General features: G+C 40.6%; 1 protein-coding gene and 1 long non-coding RNA gene across 7 annotated transcripts in view; one reads left to right on the plus strand and one right to left on the minus strand.

Annotated features, from left to right (window-relative positions):
* The window catches only part of VCPIP1 (valosin containing protein interacting protein 1), a 41613-nt gene extending 33995 nt beyond the window's left edge, over positions 1 to 7618 (minus strand). For all 6 annotated transcript variants that reach the window (XR_012378225.1, XM_073892844.1, XM_073892843.1 and 3 more), the window contains exon 1: positions 4643 to 7618. Coding sequence is in view for 5 of the 6 variants with exons in the window: in XM_073892844.1 (XP_073748945.1) it covers positions 4643 to 7346 (2704 nt within the window). In the remaining variant the exon portion in view is untranslated. The remainder of the gene's footprint in view (positions 1 to 4642) is intronic.
* A 176-nt stretch (positions 7619 to 7794) lies between these two features.
* On the plus strand, positions 7795 to 17957 carry LOC112823130 (uncharacterized). The gene is made up of 2 exons (XR_012378228.1): positions 7795 to 8097; positions 17729 to 17957. It is a non-coding gene; the product is annotated as an uncharacterized lncRNA (long non-coding RNA).
* Positions 17958 to 22831: the final 4874 nt, after the last annotated feature.

The following is a 22831-nucleotide window of genomic DNA, read 5'->3' on the forward strand; positions in this document are numbered from 1 at the left end:
TGGGACTATTTCTACTAGAAATAATCCTAAAGCTATTCGTTAGCTGAAAGAATTGTTGCCATCTCTCTACCCTTCCTGCAGATCCTCCCATCTAAAAATGTATCTACCTTATCAATAGTCAAAACCATTTCTAAGAAAGGCATGCCTGTTTCTCTCCTTATACCAAGTCCCTGAAGTGTATCCAGCCCATACAAGTTTTAGCGTCATCATTAACATTAAAAGATGTATTTATCATACATATACCTGCACACAAACCTGTGTGTAAATGTTTACACACACACACACACAGTCTGATTTTCTCTGGGAAGTAAAAATGTTAAAGACAACTATCATATTTTACTTTACATACACTTGAATTCTTTGAATATTTAAAAATAATATAATCTTGTAATTGAAAAAATATGAAGGAAAATAAAAGGTGTCAAAGTAGTTGAGTACAGAAAGGAAGAGAATCAATGTTTAACTTAATCTTCAAAGTATTATAGTATAAATTCATGTATAACATACATTTATCTTAGGATATATCTATATGCATCTTTCAGGAAGATAAAAGATATATAAAAATCAAACAAGTTTCTCAACTCCTGAAAGGCTGCTAACCTTTATAGTGAAGTGGGGTAAATATCACAAGTAGCTCAATTCTGTTAAAGCAACTCCAAACTGACAGATTCTGTTTTTTTCACAAATCTGTCTTTAACTCTTAAAAAAGAAAATTAACTAGAAACTTAGTGGAATACACTACAAAGAAAAAAGAAATTAGCCTAGTATTTATGATGGCTGTTAGGCCATCTGTCATGCTTACCACAAAGAAAATCCACCAAAAAATGGTCTACAAGAAAACTGAATAATATATTTTGTAATGCGAAAGTCACTCACATATAAATAATGAAGATGACAATCTGCAAAAATTGTTCAATAACCTCCAACTAGTCTGGATAAAGCAGATTTAAATGTGAAATGTTACAGGTAGAACTTATTTCATTTTAAACTCTCATATTCAAAGTGACTAGTTCCATGAATGGTTTATACTAAGCAAAAGACTGATGCATTTGTTGATACAAATAAATAATAATTATAATGCCCTCAGCTGAGATTCTGCAGCTAAGTCTATGGAGGGCAAGGACTATGTCTCATTCATCTTTGTATCTCCAGCACAATCTCTAGCTCACAGCAAAACATTCATTTTGCTGAAAAAATTGCATTCATTCATTCAGCAAGCATTTATTTGGCACCTAATAAGTGCCAGGCCCTGTACTAAGTGATAAAGTATTCATCAGAGAATAAAACAGGCTACCGTCTCTGCCTTTGTGGAGTTTACAATACAGTGGGGTGAGCAAATAAATAAGTAAACCAACAAAGAAGATAATGAAAATTTGTAATAGGGTATGAGAGAAATGAACAGGATACAACGATAGAGGGGACCTACTTAGATTGGTTAGCAAAGGTCTCTCAAACCCTTAGATAATGGTCAGGAAAAAGCCTCTCTAAGAAGGTGGTATTTAAGCCTAAACCTAAATGAGAAGAAGCCAGTTATTCGAACAGCATAAGGCTGGATGCACTCTTTTCTAAACTAAAATATCAGCAGCTTAGCTCATATCTGGTAATTCACAAAGTAATTTCTGCATTTTGAAATTTGCAATTTTCTAAATAAGCTCTGTCGTTTTCCAGCCCTCTCCAAACTAAACATCAATAGTTCTCCAGCACTCTTTACATAAGGTTGTATATGTATGTGTGCGTATATATTTATTCCCAAATTGACATTTTTACCAACACATCACTTTTTATTAAGAATATCTTTTAGGGCGGGGCACCTGAGTGGCTCAGTGGGTTAAGCATTTGCCTTCAGCTCAGGTCATGATCCCAGGGTCCTGAGATCAAGCCCCACATTGGGCTCCTCTGCTCAGCGAGGAGCCTGCTTCTCCCTCTCCCTACCACTCTGCCTACTTGTGCTTTCCCTCTCTCTGTCAAATAAATAAATAAAATCTTTAATAATAATAAAAAAAGAATATCTTCTAGAGGTGCCTGGGTGGCTCAGGCAGTTGGGTGTCCCAATCTTTATTCAGATTCAGGTCACAGTCTCGGGATCATGGGATCGAGCCTGCATCAGGTTCTGTCCTGGGCATGGAGCCTGCTTGGGATTCTTTCTCCCTCTCCCTCTGCCCCTCCACCACCACTCATGCTTTCTCTCTCTAAACAAAAACAAAACAAAACAAAACAAACAAAAAGATTATCTTCTACATAATTCAAATACAGTTATAAGAAAATGAGAGGTAAAAAACGAATATTTTTAGAGGGACTAATACAGGCCAGGCACTCTCTTAGTACTTTTTACAGCAGAAAATCTCTCAAGTGCTACAGTAAAAAATTAAAAAAAAAATAACAAAACACTCTTTTTATGCTCAAATTTGTGTTGGGAATAGATTTAAAGAGATGTGTGGGTTTATAAGGGCAGCAACATAAATGTTGGAGGTAAAGAGGGAAGGGATCATAACAAGACATTATATTGTTGAACTCATTGCAGTCTACAGTCTAGTACTCAGATATTTAGGTCCAGAAACCTCAAACTAAACTCAAAAGATGACTAATTATAAACCAGAACTATATTTTACTGATTTTCATTATAAAATATATTATTATGCTAACCAGACTTAAAGTACGGATCATAATCTCACTCTTGCCATTTATTTATTTACAATGGAGAACACAGCCTTCTAAGTGAACTAATCCTCATATGCATTCTCACCTGTACATCAATACTTTTATCAGGAAGTTAAATGAGTGTTCAGAATAGATACCTGATGAATACAGAATCACTAAAGGGATACAGTTCTTTCAGCCAGGCTGTGGTGAGGACTGATGAAATATTCCCACCCTAGAGATTACCTTTCTAGTTACCAGAATTTTCATGAACCCTAGATGATGTATCTTTTCCCTTTGTACAGCAGTGTCTAAACAGTGCCAAATTCTGCTTTTCAACTCTTTTTCAACGTTCAATGCTGACCATCCATTCCATTTCTGCTGACACAGCCTTTCTTTAGACATGTTAATGTCATCTATTTAATGCAATCAAAAACATTTCAAAGTGCCGGCAACCTGCTGGGCACTATACTAGGTACTGAGCATCCAAGTTTAGATAAGAGATGAGCCACATCCTCAAGAGTTCATCCTCTATTGAGGAAGACCTTCTCTTCCCTGTTTTTTACCTGGGAGATTGCTAGTTTTTAAAGTACCTTCTGCATATACCTAATTTTATCCATTCTCTGCCAATGTTATTTAATTTTCAGAGTTCTAGGAGTATTTTATTGTTGCCCTGTGTCCCAACTACAAAGAGTATTTTGTAGAGAAGAAGCAACTGAAAGTATTGGGGAGTTAAGCAGCTTGCCTGAATCACTAAGTTAATAAGCAGTGGAGCCAAGATTCAAATTCTAGGTCTTTCTGACTCCAAAGATCACACAATCTTTCATGTAGTCTCTAAGAAACCAGAAACTCTAAGAGACAGACATACAGTGTGCCTAATACATTTCTTGACATATCCCCCAATTCGATGGCTATGTCTGCCAAAATAAAATCAGCAATATCGTTATAAATGTGTACAGAGCTTTTAGATCTCCTATTAACTTCTAGGCCCCCAAATTTAACAAGCCAGGAATAAATAATCTTCATTTTGGTAGGTCAAGGCCCAATTCACTGATATTTACTACTCTTAGAAAAAAGAATCAAAACCCAGATCACTTTTCCAGTTAAAAGCTCTAATCTCAGCAAAAATAAGGCTCTTCTAATATGTAATATAAATTTTAATTCACTTTAAGCCTTAGTAAAGCATATTAAGAGTGATTCTGAAAACAAAGATTAAGCAAATAAAAATAATGTTAAAAGTGCACCATTGGATCATATCCCAAATCATCTAAAGCTTTAGATTACATATTTAGTTGATATTTTTAATTTATGCTGAATTATTAAAAAGAAATGCTTCTTAAGCAACCCCATTAACATCTACCTGTTTCTTGTATTTCTCATGAGTTATAATAGTTTATTACAATTGATGGCACAGAGTCAGTAAGCAAGGAAATAACTTAAGCACAAATCCTAATGGACAAATAAAAATGTGATGAACTGGGAAAGGAAGAACAGGAAATGGAGGACAGAGACTATTAGGTGGGAGAGCAGTGAGAATATAAACACCAGAAACTGCAATTCATCAAACAGGAAGTCCTGAAATCACATGACATGCAGGAAAAGAAAATTTAAAAATAAATGAAAAGGGACAAAGTGGGCAGGCTCAATAGAGCCCAGGAGGTAAAATATTTTAAAAGGTTTTAAATAGCTACATTATAAGACTATTAAAAAAATTTACAACAATAAATTATATTTAAATAATCTGGTAACAGTTAAGGGACTACTTTCACTTTCTTAGTTATGTTGTCCTAAATATTGACTTTAGTAGAGAATCATGCTCACATATATCCATCAACTGTAAAAAAAAAAACAAAAAAAACTGAAGGAAATAATCTCCTCCTAAACTATATATATAATCGAAGAGTTTTTACGATGACCACAGATTTTTTTTCACAAAGACAACAGAAAAACTCAATGCATTATATTCACAATTAAGAAATAACCATCTAGGTTAAAATGATCTTACCCATTAATGTTGCTAAAAGACACAAGGAGTACATTTCTTTGTCAGCTTGCTCCTGAAGTTCCTTAGATAGTTTACCAGTAACAGCAATCTCTTCTTGTTTCACAGTGTGGGCCGAGTGTGCTGCAGCAGACTGACCACCTTCTGCTTTACTTTTTAGAATCTCTATTGTAATTCTGTCGCCATGCTGTAAAGGAACTGGCTCCTTTTCCATTCCTGCCTGGGGTGGCATTAACTCTTTAGGAGGAAAGCCATATCGAATACACTGTAAATATGGAGGAATGTTAAATTCTCTGGCTATGCTTTCCTGAAGTTCAAAAAAGGTTGTTGAAGACTTAAGTGTAACCATGGACTGCCGTCCATCATTAGTTGTTATTCGGATTTTTTTCTCCTTAGAAGTTGTTGGTGAATAGGGAGCCTTGGTAGGGGTAGCAGGTGCAGAGGATGCACCATCACGAATGGTACTAGGAGAAACAGTCCTGGGCTGCCCTTTTTGTTCTTGTTTTAACTTCTCTGTTTTCCGTTTCTGCATTACAGCAGCCTGTTCCGTAATATTCTGTTGAATAGTTCTTTCAGTTTTACTCATGTTTAACTCCTCCTTGTGCAAAGTTTTTGTTTTCTGTCCAGTAAGAATAATTTTAGTTGGGAGCTGAGATTCCGACTCTTGTCCTTGTATATCTCCGACTCTTTGGGCATGAGCACCATCTATATTTACAGGAGTATAATCATCAGGATTCTTTTTGGCAGTCTGATGCAATATAGTGTGGACAACTTTCTGAACTAGGATTTCACTCCCAAATTCACCTGGAAAGTGCTTGGTAACAAGTTTCATTGCAACATCATAAACATTACTATTCAAAGATGAATCACTTTCATACTGGAACCAATATACTGTTTCTCTGACTACTCTTCCACCCCATTCCAAAGTAATAGGAAAAGCTTCTGGTAGATTGTCATACTCTTTACCATCCCAAAAATGTTTGAATCCACAACCACATTTGCCACCAGTGGACCTAGAATTAGTTCTGTCCCCATCCAAATACACAATAGACCCATCTCCTCTGACCCTTCGCACAGATGTGCCATGGCACCAATTACAAGCTGTCAGGTTACTCAATCCATAGTCTGGTACCAGAACATCTTTCACTGAATCATATGAGCAAACTAAATTGTTCAAGGGAAAGCTGTAATTTTTGTCAGGCCTCAGCTGTCCATGAGTACTTTTTGCCAGGTTATACAGTTTCCCTCCTGGAGCCAACCACTCTGGAGGAACATGAAGTTCAGAAAGGGCACCACAGAGCAAACATCTGTGAAGGCGATTATCCATTACTGCTTTTTTAGCAGCTGCTGTGACTTCTTCAGGCTGAACTCCTATCACCCCAGTCCTCCTGTAGAAATACTGATGGACATCAGCAACCAAACTAGGATGGATACCATGTTTGTCCATAAAGACTTCTTCCATAGCAGCAACAAGCCTAAGTAAGTATTTATCCTGCAAACTTCTGTCTCCTCCAATAACACAACCACCATCCTCCTCAAGTTTAATGTACTTTTTAATAAGGTCCTGAGGCACACCCCACGCTTTAGGCAGCAAATTCATAGGCAGTTTGGGCAAAGCAGCCCCTTTTATGCCTACCAAGGGGATATAATGGTTTCTACCAGAGCTACTCCATGCAATACAGATTGGTTTGTTCAAATGACCATCTCTCCCTGTGCACTTCTCTGCAGGGATGAGCCCAGGCAGAAAGGTGGCTGAATAATCACCAGAGCTTCTCATGCCACTGAGAGAATCTAGCAGAATAATAGGGCGATGTAATACATTGGCAAGGCCAAATATGTGGATGTTCCTCAAGCCCAAGGGAACACCCTCAGGTGGTACAAACAGAGGGTCACACTCATTGATAATGTCCTCCCATTCAGCGGCATCAATGAAGTCATGGAACAGGGCTTGATACTGGGCCAGGTGCTGCTGAAAGTGTTGTTTAAGATTCTCTCTCAAGGCATGCCAGAAGAGTTCCCGGCCTACTAGAGCCCGGGACACAGCATGCACCAAACAGTGTCCGTCCCCGTCCACATGAACTGGAATGAGGCATTCCTGGCTTTTATTGGCCCGCTTGATGTCCTCAAGAGTGTCATGCAAATACAGGAGGCTTCCGGAGCGGTCCTTGCCATAGCCCACGGTGTTAACATGCTCTGGTTCGATGAGGAAGGCGCGGTCACCTAATAAAGCGCAATCGAACAGTTCACCCTGGTTCATGTCCCGGAGAAGCTTAGCCCTGCCCGTCTGTTTATCCATTCCATAGCGAGCTAATATGGGCGACAACAATTTGCAGTGGTAGTTAGAAAGGCCCATCACCTTTACCAGTTCCGTGTTCTTCTTGGGTGCCCCTGTCACCCCGAGCAGCGCGTTCCGCAGCAGGTTGTGTAGCACTACGTCCGGGTCGGTCACCTCCTCCACCCCCAGCAGCTGTTGCTGCTCGTGCCGCTGTCCGCACTCGGTACACTCGATGCTGACAGAACCGGAGGCCGGGAAGAACAGACGCGCCTGGCACTTCGGATCCGGGCAGCTCCCGGAGAGAATTCTCCGGTCTCTCCGTTTCGAGAGCCCCACCGGAGGAGCCGCCGCCGCCAGGGACGGCGGAGTCTGCGGAGCCTCGGGGGGAGGAGGTGGCGGAGGCAGCGGAGGCGGCGGCGGCGGCTGAGACATACCTCTCGGCTCTCGTGTCTCGCTCCGCGTCCCAAGCGACCCTCAAAGGCTCATAGCCCAGACCCCCACCAGCCCGACTCTGTCTATTCCAGGCCCAGGGCGAATCACTTTCCTTTTCCTACCAGCTCCTCCTCCTCCTAAGCGAAGGCGGAAGCGCCGGACGTTGTTTCTCTTCTTACTTCTCCACTGCCGTAGCCGTTGCCCCGAACGTAACGGCCACCACCCTACCCAGCACTCACACTCACTCACTCTCGCTCTCTCTCTCCCTCAGACACACAGACATACACGCCCTCACTGAGAGTGCGCAGGCGCAGCTACCGCTCTGCCCTCTGGGAATTAGAGTCTTGCAGCCTCTCTTCCAGACGTTGAGTGCTAGGATCTTGGATCCAGAAAGAACTACAAATACCGTGAGGCCGAGCGGTTCAGCCCCCGCGGAGAGGCGGAAGAGGAAGGCAATAGGAAGGGGGGCAGAAAGGAAGACAGTCTCTCATGTTGCTTGCTGGGAGTTGTAGTTTTAACTGGATCTCCTTTGTCGTCTTCCCATTTCTAGAGCGCAAGCAAAAGAGAATGAGAGACCACATTTCCTAGGATGCCCTTCGGTGCGTTCAGCCTCACTTCCCCCTTAGGCGGATAGAAGGATACAGGGAAGCCTGGTAAAAACAGAATTAAAGGGAATGGGTGTCGGAAGCGGAGGGTCTGAAGTTCACGACTCCTAGAAGGGGAGGGGAATGAAAGGCTCTCAGTGAAGAAGGTACAGTAAATAAATGTCCAGCGATATGGCGGGCTGGGAAGTTGAATGAAATGATCTAATCTAGACCGGAGGTCGTAAAAGAAAAAGGGGGAAAACAATGAATTGATTCTCGGAGTATTTCTTAAGGTCTTTTTTTCTGCCACACTTCTCTGTTCTCTTTCCTACCTGTATTCCAAGCCACTGAGTGCCTAAGTCCCCTTTTCTGCCTTTTTTCCCTCTCTAGGGAGGGTAACTGGGGCGCCATTTGTTTCCTAGTTCCCTGTATGTCTTTGCAATTTACAGTACAAATAACAATACCTTGGATGCGTGTAGAGTCGTATATACATACAAAGCGTTTTAACTAGATATAGTTTGCTCCTTATGGCCCTCTCCTCAGAGAGCTGTAACAGCTGTTTTTTAAGTTCTTAATATATTCCTGTTGCAGCCTTTACAAACACGGTATCATTTGATCTTCATAATAACCTTGTTAGAAAACACGTCGAGAAAGGAAAGGACTTCCTCGGGTTCACACAGCCAGTAAGTGACGGTTAAGCATTCAGATCTAGATCTGTACCCATTTTACAGACAAGGATATAGGCAGGGAAGGTTATACCAGTTTTATATAAAATAATAACTAACTTCTCATTACTATTGCTTTATAGTTTACATATGTTCATATATATCATCTCATTCTCTCACCAGTCCATTAATACGTTACCACTTAATACTAGGAATTAAATGACTTGTGCAAGGTCAAATCACCAGTGTATCTCTGACCCAAAGAGTGCTTTTTACACTATTTTCTACAAAAGAAAAGAGCTGTTAAGCTCAGACCTTTTGCTAAGCCTCTGGGTCTGTTAGTGACTCAAGGAGTGAGTGGTAAAGATGTTTACCCTTAAGAGGGCAGTACAGCTTTATTGTGTGCTTGGAAACTGCCTCTTCATGCAAAACACGTTGATATGTTAATTGAAAGCTAGTATTTTTTTTAATTATTATTGTACAGTCAGCCCCTTTCACTTATTCTGGAAATTCTTGCTTTCTGAACCTTAGATAAGTGAACTGTCTCAAGATTTCTGAAACATTTGGCACAAAATAGATACATCAGTGCAATCCATGAGGTCATTTGAGTCTTCTGCAGCTGCCAAGGGAATTGTTTACCTTACTAGGTTTTTTGTGTAAATAGAATTTGATGCTTTGAAATGAACCATCTGTAAGACACTCCTAAAGGGTATTAGTACTGACTTTCACCCTAATTATTGTCTACAGTTTTCTTCAAAAGAAATATGTTTGAAAGAGAAAGTCTTCAAATGTTATTTCCTCACCCAGTTCTTCCAGGTCCATGCAAAAAATGATGTTACCTCATATAAGATAGGTAATGTTACTTAAAGGGGATAATTTTTTCAATAAAGTTTTTCTTAATTCATGCAGGAAAAGTTGTTTATTTCTATTTTGACAATAGTTTGGTGGTACTACATACGTGCTCTTGGAACTGATTTTTTATTGAGTGTTTATAAGTTGAGAAATTGAATATGCCCATTAAGTAGAAATCATTGTCTTCTGTTACGGAGAAGTTACACCTGCAGTGAAATTTTATTTTCCTCATACAGAATCCAAAGAATTGAATTATGAAAGCTTCAGAGCACATGAAAGATAACAGCAGTGTGCACACTGGCATGCACTTTTATGTCTTGACATCACCAAGGCAGATTTTCCTTACTAATAATACATGTGAACAGTGAAATAGATTTTTTAAGTTGCATCCGAATGTGTCGTTCTGAATCATACTTGACAAAATCATACTTGACAAAACCCTACTGAAGAAATGGGTGGCCTCTCTCTGGCTTGTCAAGCACAGTCCATTCGACTGATCCACTTTCCTCATTTGGAACCTTGATTAGTTAGAAACTTTTTTACCAAACTAAATCTGACATTTAAACCCATTTGTTACTATGGTTCTCCTAGTTTTGAGAATGATACTTTTGAGAGGAAAAAATAAAATACCCTGGTATAAAGCATAGTTAATAAGGGGGAAGGAGAGGAGTTAAGTTTTCAATCAATTCTGGAGTTAAATTAGGTCATTTAACCTACAAATCACTTATTTAATGAGTCTGTAGATGCAAAGTTCAGAAAGAAGAAAGCTTACCAATAAAGGGGCAATATTTTTTAAATATTTTATTTATTTATTTGCCAGAGAGCGAGCAAGCACAAGCAGGGGGAGTGGCAGGCAGAGGAAGAAGCAGGCTCCCCGCCAAGCAAGGACCCCGACGTGGGACTCGGATCCCAGGATCCCGGCTGGGATCATGACCCAAGCTGAAGGCAGACGCTTAACCAACCGAGCCACCCAGGCATCCCAAGGGGCAATGATATCAACCATACCAAGTTCAGTATGTGAATTAGTCTTTTACAGGCATTTGGAAGGCATGGGTACCTGTGAAGTAAGAGAATTTTGTTAGGACAAAATATGACATGCTGTATAAAGCCATAGGAGTACAGAAAGCTTCTAACCTGCTTATGTGAGATACACATGCTTCCTTCCTCTTCTCCCCAAATTCCATGACCTTAATTGTCTAATAACTTTCACAAGAACTTTATGAGATTCCTAATAGTTGTTGTTCTTGTCTCAGTATTCTGGATGGGAAAATGAGCTGAGCCCCTAGTGTTAGCTGCTCTGATACATACCTCTTCTACCACCTTTATCCCAGCATCACTTCTATCTGAATGGCCAAAATGTAGTTAAAACTGAAACCCTTTTTCCCCCATAAATTATAGTATGACACTTCTAAAATTCCTGTATTGCTGTTAGCAAACCTAGTAAATGCAAAAGCAAGAGGCATCCACTTAAGAGAACAACCATGATTGTTTTTTCTCTTTTATGTTGGAAAAGGAAGGGAATCATAACTTTGGGAATCATTATAAGTCAGCCACATACTTTTTTTTTTAAAGATTATTGTATTTATTTGAGAGAGAGAGAGCACAAGTGGAGGGAGGGGCAGAGAAAGAGGAAGAAGCAGTGTCCCCACTGAGCAGGGAGCTCTGAGGCTGGTCTCAATCCCAGGACCCCTGGATCGTGACCTGAGCCAAATGCAGACGCTTAACCAACTGAACCACCCAGGTGCCCCAGCCACATGCTTTCCTATATGAAATATACATCTGTACTAAGAGTTGACTGTGTTCCTCCAGATTCCTCCCCCAATCAGACTTTGAGTCATAAGCTTTTGTTGAATCTCACGGTGGACATACAAGGGACTTAATTACTTGAATAGGTACTGTAGGTACTTAAAGGGATGCAGAAGGACATCCCTGACCCAAAGGAACTCAAGAGTCTAGCAGAAGAAATAGGCTCAACCAAATTGTTCATAAATACAGGTAGAATAAAGCATATAATCGATCAAAACAATACAAGAAAATAAATATCACAGATGCTATGAAAAATTTATTGAGGGCTTATTGTAGGGAGGGTGTTTTTAAGAAAATTATCTTAATCTTTAAAACAATCCTGTGAGGGGCACCTGTTAAGCATCAGTCGGTTAAGCATCTGCCTTTGGCTCAGGTCAGGATCCTGGGATCGAGCCCCACATCGATCAAGCCCCACATGGGGCTCCCTGCTCAGTGGGAAGCTTGCTTCTCCCTCTCCCTCTGCCACTCCCCCTGCTTGTGCTCTCTCTCTCTCTCTCTCTCTCTCTCAAATGGATAAATAACATCTTTAAGAAAAACAAATCCTGTGACATAGGTAGTATTGTTTTTATTATACAGATGAGAAGATTTAACTCTGGAAGGTTAACATTATTATCAATATTATTACCACCCAGCTAGCAAGTAGCAGAGCTGGGCTTCGAATCAAGGTTCATGTTCACTCAGTCTTTCCACTACATCACAGCTGCTTAGTGATTTGAGAGAGAATTAGCCAAGAAGTGAGTGCAGACTGGTGGCCAGTGGCCAAACTTGGCTTACATGTGTTTTTGTTTGGCCAGCAGCAGTTTAACTTTTTTTTTGAATGTGAACATCTTTGCACAGTGGCCAGCACTTTACTCTAACATCATATACCAGGTCCCCTTGAGACATACTACCTTCCTGGTTCCAGAAAGCATTTGCGTTTTCTGTATCAGACAGCAACTGGGGACAGAGAGGAGCAATTCTCAAAAGGCTCATGAAGAAGGTATTTCAAAGGGTGGAGGAGGACTTTGTGAGTTGCAGAGAGGGGTGGCTGGGTGGCTCAGTCAGTTAAGGTAGGCTGCTGAGCCTGCGTTCATGTGGCAAAGGTCAAATTCTACCTAGGTAACATCTCTGCATTGCCCAATAGAACTATCTGCAGTGATGGAAAAGTCCTATGCCTGTCCTGCCCAATATGGCAACCACTAGCTACATGTGGCTATTAGGTACTTAATGTGGCTAGTGCAACATAGGAACTGATTTGTTAACTTTATTTAATTTTAATTAAATTTAAGTAGCCACGTGTGGGTATGGCTCTCTGTTGGCAGCACAAATCTAAGTCCTTACAGCTATTAAGTCTACATTAAAAATAATGATTCCCCAAATTCCAGTGAGTTCCTAGCTCTGGTGGGGGTCAAGAGATGGGGACTGACTGTAAAAGGGAACAAAGGAACTTTTTAGGATGATGGAAATATTCTTCATCTTGATTATGGTGATGACATGGATATATACATTTGCCAAAACTCATCCAACTGAACTTTAAAAAGGGTGCATTTGTGTGTGTAAATTATACCTCAATAAAGTTGATTTTTTTAAAAAGATTTATTTATTTGAGAGAGAGAGAGAAACGGCATGAGAGGGGAGAGGGTCAGAGGGAGAAGCAGGCTCCCCGCTGAGCCAGGAGCCCAATGTGGGACTCGATCCCAGGACTCTGGGATCATGACCTGAGCCAAAGGCAGCCACTTAACCAACTGAGCCACCCAGGCGCCCCAATAAAGTCGATTTTAAAAAGGAAAAGAATAAAGGGGCACCTGGATGGCACAGTCAGTTAACCATCCAACTCTTGGTTTTGGCTTAGGTTATGATCTCAGGGTCCTGGGATCGAGCCCCATGTCGGGCTCTGTGCTCAGCGCAGAGTCTGCTTGAGAGTCTCTCTCCCTCTTGCCCTGCCCCTCCTGCTTGTGTTCTCTCTCTCTCTCAAATAAATAAATAAATCTTACCCCAAAAAAAGTAAAATTTGAGTTCCAGAGACCGGAGTTTCACCTCTAGTCTACCTAAAGCATGCCTTCTGCAATCCCATTTTTTTTCCTAAGGACCAGCAAAGTCTATATGACATTACAGGACCCTGTGTGATCTGGCCCCTGGCTACTTCAGACATTATTTCCTTAGCTCATGCTTCTGCCACACTGACCTCCTTGTTGATCCTCAGACACTCCGTGTACATTCCTGTCTCAAGGCCTTTGCACTTGCCCTTCTTCTGATTGGAAAACTTTTTCCAGGTAATCACTTAGGTGTCTGCTCAAATATCAGCTCCAGCAAGATGCCACTTCTGCCAACCTCTCTAAAATAGCACCTCTGTCCTTCTCACCCTCCATGTCCTGCTCACTTTCTTTATAGCACTAATCACTATCTGAAATTATATAATTACTTGTCTATTGTCCTCCTTCCCCATTAGACTGTAAGGCTGTTCCTAAGGGCAGGCAGTTTGTTGATTGTTCGAGTCCCTGTGCCAGGCACATGTAGCCTCAGCAAATATTGCTGAATGAATGAATGGCTGTCATCCATGGCAGGGTTCTCAGCCTGAGATCCAAACATACACCTTCATAGAAAATCCACAACTTCTCTAAGAAATGTTTTAAAATCCTTTGTTGGCATTTTGGTACTAATCTAAAACAATTTTATGATTTCTCAAATGAGCACCCTAAAACATGAAATTCTGAATGCCTGAGTTCATGTAGTGTTTAGGATTTTGTGTCAAGTGAAAACCAAAGGACATCATGACTAAATGTATAAAGATTTCACGGTTATTTTGATAGAGTTGGGTCATCACACGTCACATAGTAACCTAGACATGCCAAACTCAAAAGAGCCAACACTTTAACTGCCAGTGCCACGTTCCAGTTAGAAACAGAAATTGCACAAAGCATGCACACTTGCACACACAAACATACACACACACTCATTCGGAACAACTTAGTAACTATAAGTGAACTAGTAAATACACAGGAATTGTTTTGTGGTTTCCAGCAATAATCAGATTAGATACTATTAAATTAAGATGTCATACTTAAAAAGGGGTGAGGTGCCTGGCTGGCGCTGTTGGTAGAGCATGCAACTCTTGATCTTAGGGTACTGAGTTCAAGCCCCACGTTGGGCATAGAACTTACTTTTAAAAAAAGATGTCAGATACTCAAAAATACTAAACCTATCTTATAATAAGTGACTACTTTATAGTTACCAGATGATAATTAAAATTGGCATTCCAGGATTTTGTAGCACTAGAATTTTTATTGAAATATGTGATCTGATCTCCAACTAGTAGCAGAAAACCTGGAAGTTATTAATACAGTGTATTTGTGCAAATGGGTATCATTGCATTGACATTATTAAGCATACAGAGACACATTTAATATAGATCAGAAGTTGCATCTTCCTCAAAATGGTTGAAAGACCTAAATGTGAGACAGGAGTCCATCAAAATCCTAAAGGAGAACACAGGCAGCAACCTCTTCGACCTCAGCTGCAGCAACTTCTTCCTAGAAACATTGCCAAAGGCAAGGGAAGCAAGGGCAAAAATGAACTATTGGGACCTCATTGAGATAAAAAGCTTTTGCACAGCAAAAGAAACAGTCAACAAAACCAAAAGACAACCAACAGAATGGGAGAAGATATTTGCAAATGACATATCAGGTAAAGGGCTAGTATCCAAAATCTATAAAGAACTTATTAAACTCAACACCCAAAGAACAAATAATCCAATCAAGAAATGGGCAGAAGACATGAACAGACATTTTTCCAAAGAAGACATCCAAATGGCCAACAGACACATGAAAAAGTGCTCAACATTGCTCGGCATCAGGGAAATCCAAATCAAAACTTCAATGAGATATCACCTCACACCAGTCAGAATGGCTAAAATTAAGTCAGGAAACGACAGATGTTGGTGGGGATGTGGAGAAAGGGGAACCCTCCTACACTGTTGGTGGGAATGCAAGCTGGTGCAGCTACTCTGGAAAACAGTATGGAGGTTCCTCAAAAAGTTGAAAGTAGAGCTACCATAGCACCTAGCAATTGCACTACTGGGTATTTACCCCAAAGATACAAATGTAGGGATCCGAAGGGGTATGTGCACCCTGATGCTTATAGCAGCAATGTCCACAATAGCCAAACTGGAAAGAGCCAAGATGTCCATCGACAGATGAATGGATAAAGAAGATGTATATATATACAATGGAATATTATGCAGCCATCAAAAAGAATGAAACCTTGCCATTTGCAATGATGTGGATGGAACTGGAGGGTGTTAGGCTGAGAGAAATAAGTCAATCAGAGAAAGACATGTATCCTATGACCTCACTGATATGAGGAATTCTTAATCTCAGGAAACAAACTGAGTGTTGCTGGAGTGGTGGGAGGTGGGAGGGATGGGGTGGCTGGGTGATAGCCATTGGGGAGGGTATGTGCTATGGTGAGCGCTGTGAATTGTGCAAGACTGTTGAATCACAGATCTGTACCTCTGAAACAAATAATACATTATATGTTTAAAAAAAAAAAGCACAAGGGGAAGAATGGGGGGGCGGATCGGAGGGGGAGATGAACCATGAGAGATGATGGACTCTGAGAAACAAACTGAGGGTTCTAGAGGGGAGGGGGTGGGATGATGGGTTAGCCTGGTGATGGGTATTAAGGCACGTTCTGCATGGAGCACTGGGTGTTATACGCAAACAATCATGGAACACTACATCAGAAACTAATGATGTATGGTGATTAACATAACATAATAATAGAAAAAAGGAAAAAAAAGTTGCATCTTCATGCTCATAAGCCTAACGGTTCATAATTCAAATTAACACTAATTTAAATGGCTGGACCAAATAACCACTGTCCTTGGAGCAGGAGAATGCTTATCACTGCAGTTATATTAATTTTCCTTCTTTCATCTTTTTCCTTCCCTTTATTTAAAACCCAAAGGGTACTTTTGGGGTAAAAGAAAATAGGTTCAAGAGCTTACTGAAAGAAACACTTTATCTTCATTCCAGTTACAATCTCGAGTTTTTGTAGAATGGCCTGATCTCTCTATCTGAACCTTCTAGCTCTGTCCCTTAAACACAGTCTGATTCAATTCCCTTCATGGATATAACATAAAGAGTCAGAAAAAGCATTACTTGACACATTTTTTTAATACGTATAGTCTCATAAGACATTTTAATAGGTGAGAGAAGAGCAAAAGTACAAGGCAGCATACTTTCTTAGCCCTTTGGATCATTTACATAAGTCCTTTCATAATATTCCAAGATAAAAATGCATTATAATTACGTATAAGAATATAAATGTTGTCTGCAAGGTTTTTATTTCGGTGGGCAGGAAAGTATTGGAAATTGTGTGTGTGTGTGTGTGTGTGTGTGTGTGTGTGTGTACACTAAATTAAAGCATCAGCACTAGGTGTCAGCAGATCACAACACTGGAGAGCACCTCAATTTGGGCATTGGTCAAATAGCAATAAATGGGGGCGCTTGGGTGGCTCAGTCAGTTAAGCATCTGCCTTCGGCTCAAGTCATGATCCCAGGGTCCTGGGATCAAGCCCCGTGTCAGGCACCCTGCTCAGCAGGAAGCCTGTTTCTCCCTCTCCCTCTGCCCCTGTTCCTGTACTGTCTCTCCTGCTCACTCTTTCTCTCAGATAAATAAATAAAAAATCTTTTAAAAAAATAACAATAAATGGACGTATGTCTTTCACAATAACACCTCTTGCTGAGCATTTTCTCCTTCAAATATTAATTTTTAGCCTGACATTGCTAAGTGTGCTCCACAAATTCTATGGATATTAATAGGTATCATGTTGAAGGGAGGGTTCTGTAGTCAAGTCAGTTTGATAAAACAGTAAGTAAATGTAGTTAGTTTTCTTCTTTTTCCACTAAGTACTTGTCAGAGCCTTTCTATGCTGATGACACTCTGACTCCAGAGGACAAGCAGTGATGCTTCTAGAATGTCTGTGGAGAGAAGGGCTTAATGGCAAGGGTCAGCTTGCAGCATAACATACTAGGATGTATTACAGCTTTCATTTTGCACATTATTTTATTTACCGTGTATATTTACTGCATATATTACCAGGTGATCTGGGGGTTCTGATAGAGATAACAGGGATGTTAATACCCTAAGCCATCCTTGGCGTAATTATTGATGTGTAGCATTTCCACACCCCCTTAGCCACAAAATCATTTTGAATCTGTGTCAGAGGCATATATTGTAGGAAAAACCAACACAGAGAAATAGTGCCTCTCGTCATGGTCTCTGCTTTTATCAGTGTGCTTTAAAAGGGCTTAATGCTAGTCCATATTTTCTGGTAGTTCATGGAGGTTTTTTCCCATTTAATATTTTCATCTAGCTGATATGTATTTTTGCACAGGATGTGAGGGAGAGATTCAACTTATTTACTTATTTTATATTGCAAAATACCAGTTGCCCCAAAACCTTGCATTAAGTATGTTTTTGGTTTTGTTTTCAGGTCCAGAACCCTTCAGATCAACTTACCAATAAGTTCAATATGTAAAACAGACCAATATGGCTGAAATGGAAATGAATGAGAGTTAATGCAACTTGCCAGCAGTGCTTACCCCCATTCCCACCTCCCCACAAGGTGTACTTTGAAAACCACTGGAAAAACCCAGCCCCTCATAAATGTCTTGAAGTGCCCCATCTGTAACATGCTACATTAAAATGTTTACTTATCCCAATTATTTTTCTATTTTTCTGCCAGTCTCATACTTTAATTTATAGAGCCTCAGACCTTTCTAATACAACAAAAGAAGAAATTGAAACATCTGATAAAATGAGATTTGGGAGGATCCATAAAATTAGCATATTTCTTTAAAATGTCTGCTGTTGGCAAGAGTTGACCAAATCCCTTCAATACATAGAAGATTAACTTGGTAAAACTATATACTGGTTGATAATTTGACAATGTGTGTCACAAGTTTACAATGTTGATATTCTTTGATTTACCAAATCACTTATAAGATTTAACCCTAAAGAAATAACCAGAAATGGGGGCTCCTGGGTGGCTCAGTCGTTAAGCGTCTGCCTTTGGCTCAGGTCATGATCCCAGGGTCCTGGGATCGAGTCCCACATCGGGCTCCCTGCTCAGCCAGGAGCCTGCTTCTCCCTCTTCCACTCCCCCTGCTTGTGATCCCTCTCTCGCTGTGTCTCTCTCTGTCAAATAAATAAAATCTTTAAAAAAAAAAGAAAGAAATAACCAGAAATGTATGGGGAAATTTTGCTATTGTTTATATTATTGATAGTGAAAATGTTCCAGGCACCTGGGTGGCTCAGTCGTTAAGCGTCTGCCTTCAGCTCAGGTCATGGTACTGGGGTCCTGGGATCGAGCCCTGCATCGGGCTCCCTGCTCTGCGAGAAGCGTGCTTCTCCCCCCCCCACTCCCCCTGCTTGTGTTCCCTCTCTTGTTGTGTCTCTCTCTGTCAAATAAATAAATAAAAATCTTTAAAAAAAAGTTCCAAATTTTAACAATGCAGGACTGGTTAAATGGATCCTGGCACAGCCATGAGATGGGATACTCTAGCCGTTACAGTGATGTCATAAAAAAGAAAAATACCTTATTGAGTGCTTGTGATGAATCTGGCACTGTACTAGTCACCTTAATTGTATTGTCTTAAGCCTAACAATATCCCTAGATGATAGGTATCATTATTCCCGTGCATAGAAAAGAAAACACAGAACTTCAAACAGCTAGTGAAGTAGTGTTGCTGGAATTCAACCCACGTCTGCTCTTAACACTTGTTCTTAATCACTGTCCTAATGATACGGAGAAATACTCACTATTTACTGATAAGCTATTGTTTTACAACCCAATTTTTTTTTTAAGTAGGCTCCACATCTAATGTAGGGCTTGAACTCATGACCCTGAGATTAAGAGTCACATGCTCTGTCAACTGAGCTAGCCAGGCACCCCAAATAAGACTAGCCCCATTTTTTAAGTAATCTCTACATGACATGGGGCTACAACCCCAAGATCAAGAGCCTCCCACTCTACCGACTGAGCCAGCCAGGTGCCCCCCTCATGATGAGCTCTTGTTTTAATGTAGTTTAACTGACATTAAAATAAACAAGCAAAAAACTTCCTCCCATGTGAAATCCCTTCCTTTCCAAAGTTAGTTATGCTCGGTCATTTTGTCGCCCAAAACGAATCTACCTTGACACATGTTTTTTTAAGTTGATTTTGGAAGTTTTAAATGCTGCTTTAAGAATTCAAACGGTACTGAAGATTATAAAGCTGCAACTTTAAGCATAAATGATATATAAGATTGGGTACACTTATAGGCTCTTTTTTATGTTCCCTCAATTCTATCTCTTCTTGCTCTGGTATCAGCTCTAGGCAAAATGAGGGGAAGGATCTGTGAAGGTCTAGATGGCTAACTTTTGACACAGGAGAGTCCCTTACGTGTGTAGCATGGTGGTTAGAAATGCTGTTTCTGGAGCTCAGCTGGTTAGACTGAGTCCCAGCTTTTGAATTTGAGCAGCTTGTTTATCTTCTTGGTGCATCAGTGTCTTCATCAAATGAAGGTGGTCATTGTACCTATCTCATAAGATTGTGGTGAGGATTAAACTAATTGATGCATGTAAAGTGAGAATAGAATAGTGCCTGAGACATAGTAAATGCGCAACTATTAGCTACAATTATTGTTGGTATGATGCTGCTGCTGCTGCACATGTGCAGAGATGAGGAAGACAAGAAAAATATGAGTGCTTACTAGGTACTATATGCCTGCATGATCTCTCCATTTGATCTCTCTGAATGAGATATTTTTATTCCCTAAAATTCAGGGTGGTGATATGTGGACGGAATAGAATAAATTATTAGACCCATTTCTCGGACTAAGGACAAGATAAATACCAAAAGCTGCCTGACCAGGACATAGCAAAATGCTGAGGAATGAGATGAGAAACAGGCCTGCAGACTCATACCACCCTTTGGGCAGTGTTCTAACATTCAGGACTAACATTCAGGACGGAGTAGGTGCTGAACCCAATCTGGTATCAGAAAACTGCTTTAGAAATCCAACTGTTTTTACACTGGCTGTATTTTCTGTAAATATTTCTTGTTTTCTTCTCCCTTTGTATGTACTAAAATTATTTCTGAACTACCAGTCTGTCTCAATTTGATTTTGAGGGAACAAAAAGGAAAAAGGAATCCTTGGGCACCTTCTGGAGCTTTCAGGAAGAACCTGTCAGACACCAGGTGTCCTGGGCTTCAAATGCCAGAAGCCTAAGAGGGAAAAGAAATGCAGGGAAGAAAATCCTCAGGGTACCTGGGTGGCTCAGTTGGTTAAGCGTCTGCCTGCAAGCTCAGGTCATGATCTCAGGGTCCTGAAATCGAGCCCCGAGTTGGGCTCCCTGCTCAGCATGGAGCCTGCTTCTCCCTCTCCCACTCCCCCTGCTTGTGTTCCCTCTCTCACTGTGTCTCTCTCTGTCAAATAAATAAATAAAATCTTAGAAAAGAAAAGAAAATCCTCTTCCCCAGAGGCTTCTGGAGTGTTCTCTGCTCTAACCTTAGAAGGTTTTGAATAATGTTGCCTAGAGAATGGCCTTTTACTTAGTCATCTATCTAGCATGACTCATCCCTAAGGGTGTTGAGTAAGTGAAATTTTACAGTATTTATGCTTTTGTGACTTTTATAAACATGGTGATGTGGAAAGAGCATGGACTTTGGAATTGAACAGGCCTAAGCTTTGTCACTTGGTACTTGTGTTATTTTGACCTAGTTAATAACTCCTCTGGGCTTGGGGCACCTGGGTGGCTCAGTTGGTTAAGCATCCGCCTTTGACTCAGGTCATGATCCTGGGGTCCTTGGATCCAGCCCCACATTGGGCTCCCTGCTCCGTGGGGAGCCTGCTTCTCTCTCTCCCCCTGCCCCTCCCCCTGTTCGTGCTGGCTCTCTCTCGCTCTCAAATAAATGAATAAATAAATAAAATCTTAAAAAAAACTTTTCTGGGCTTCCTCATGGATAAAACAGGAATAATGAAAATCTATTTCACAGAATTGGTATGGAAATGAAATGAGGCAGCAAAAATGAAAGTATAACCTCTGGCACACATAGGCACTCATGCTTTTCCTTTCTCTGTCAGATTATGGGTTTGGAGTGAGCATTTGGCCACGTCGTGTATTTATTTTTATACTTTTCTACTATATCCCATGCAGTGCTTTGTTTACAGTGAGCATTCTATAGTGACTTAACAACATTGCATACATGCACAGAAGTAGTTAATGGGTAAACAATTCTAGGTGTGTCCTAATGTTGATTAATCCATTTATCCTGTCATAGAGAAAAACTGCCAAATGCAGATAAATAAGATGTGCATTCAGGGTTAAAGAATTGGGCAGCGGCTTCAGGGGAGAGCGGGGACCAAGCCCTCGGCCCCCTCTGCTTGCAGAGCCCCCTGAGAGCTCCTTGTTTCAGTTTACTCAAAGGCAGTCTTCTGTGGGTGAACTGCAGCCTCACCTCTTCCGACACCTGGGGTTCCTCTTAAAGACAACTTGCTATGCTTGATTTAAATTGTTTTCCTTTTTTCTCATTAAATACTGAAAAGGTAAGAAAGATACTGTGGTATTTATTTACCCATACACTGAGACTGCGTAATTACTATAATTTCTTTGAAACTGTAACATCATTTCAGACTTTTAGAAAAATTGAAAAAAAAATTACAGAATTCCTACACACCTTTCAGAGTTTCCCAAATGTCAGTATTTTATACACTTGCTCATCCTTAGCTCTCTGTATTATATATGCAGATTATTTTTTTGGACTATTTAAGAGAAATTTCCCTTCCTCCTCCTCATTCCTTTCTTCTTTCATTCCTTCATTCCTTCCCCCCTCCTTCTTTCCTTCCTTCCTTCGTCTCAAATAAAACATATTCAGTAGAGCTAATACTTCTTGCTTCACCCACCCCCTACTCTCCCTCCCCGCCTCTCCTTGCCTTTGTTAGGGAACCTGCTGGGTTACATGTTTTTGTCCTTTTACTACGCATGATTGGTTCTACAGATACTGAATTTTCATTATTTGTTGAGACTTGCTTTGTGACCCAGTACATGATCACTTTTACGACAATTCCATATAACCTGAGAAAGAATATGTACTCTGAGCCAATAGCAGGGCACCTGGGTGGCTCAGTCAGTTAAGCGTCTGCCTTCAGCTCAGATCAGGATCTCAGGGTTCTGGGATCAAGCCCCGCATTGGGCTCCCTGCTCAGCGGGGAGTCTGCTTCTCCCTCTGCCTCTCCTTGTGCTCTCTCTCTCACTCACTCTCTCTAATAAATAAATAAAATCTTTAAAAAGTAAATAAATGAGCCAATAGCTATAAACCACTTGCAACAGTGCCTGGCACATCATAAGCACTATGTAGTGTTTAAATTTTTAAGACAGTGTACAGTTATATATAAATCCATTGGCTCAAATTTGTTAACTGTCTTGCTCAAATTTTGTATACTTGAGCTCTCAACTTTTAAAGAAGTTTGCTAAGGGGGCGCCTGGGTGGCTCAGTTGGTTAAGCCACTGCCTTCGGCTCGGGTCATGATCCTGGAGTCATGGGATCAAGTCC

This window comes from Callorhinus ursinus, unplaced genomic scaffold (assembly GCF_003265705.2).
Source record: "Callorhinus ursinus isolate GAN/ISIS: 27379988/994484 unplaced genomic scaffold, GSC_fseal_2.0 scaffold5, whole genome shotgun sequence".
Lineage (NCBI taxonomy): Eukaryota > Metazoa > Chordata > Mammalia > Carnivora > Otariidae > Callorhinus > Callorhinus ursinus.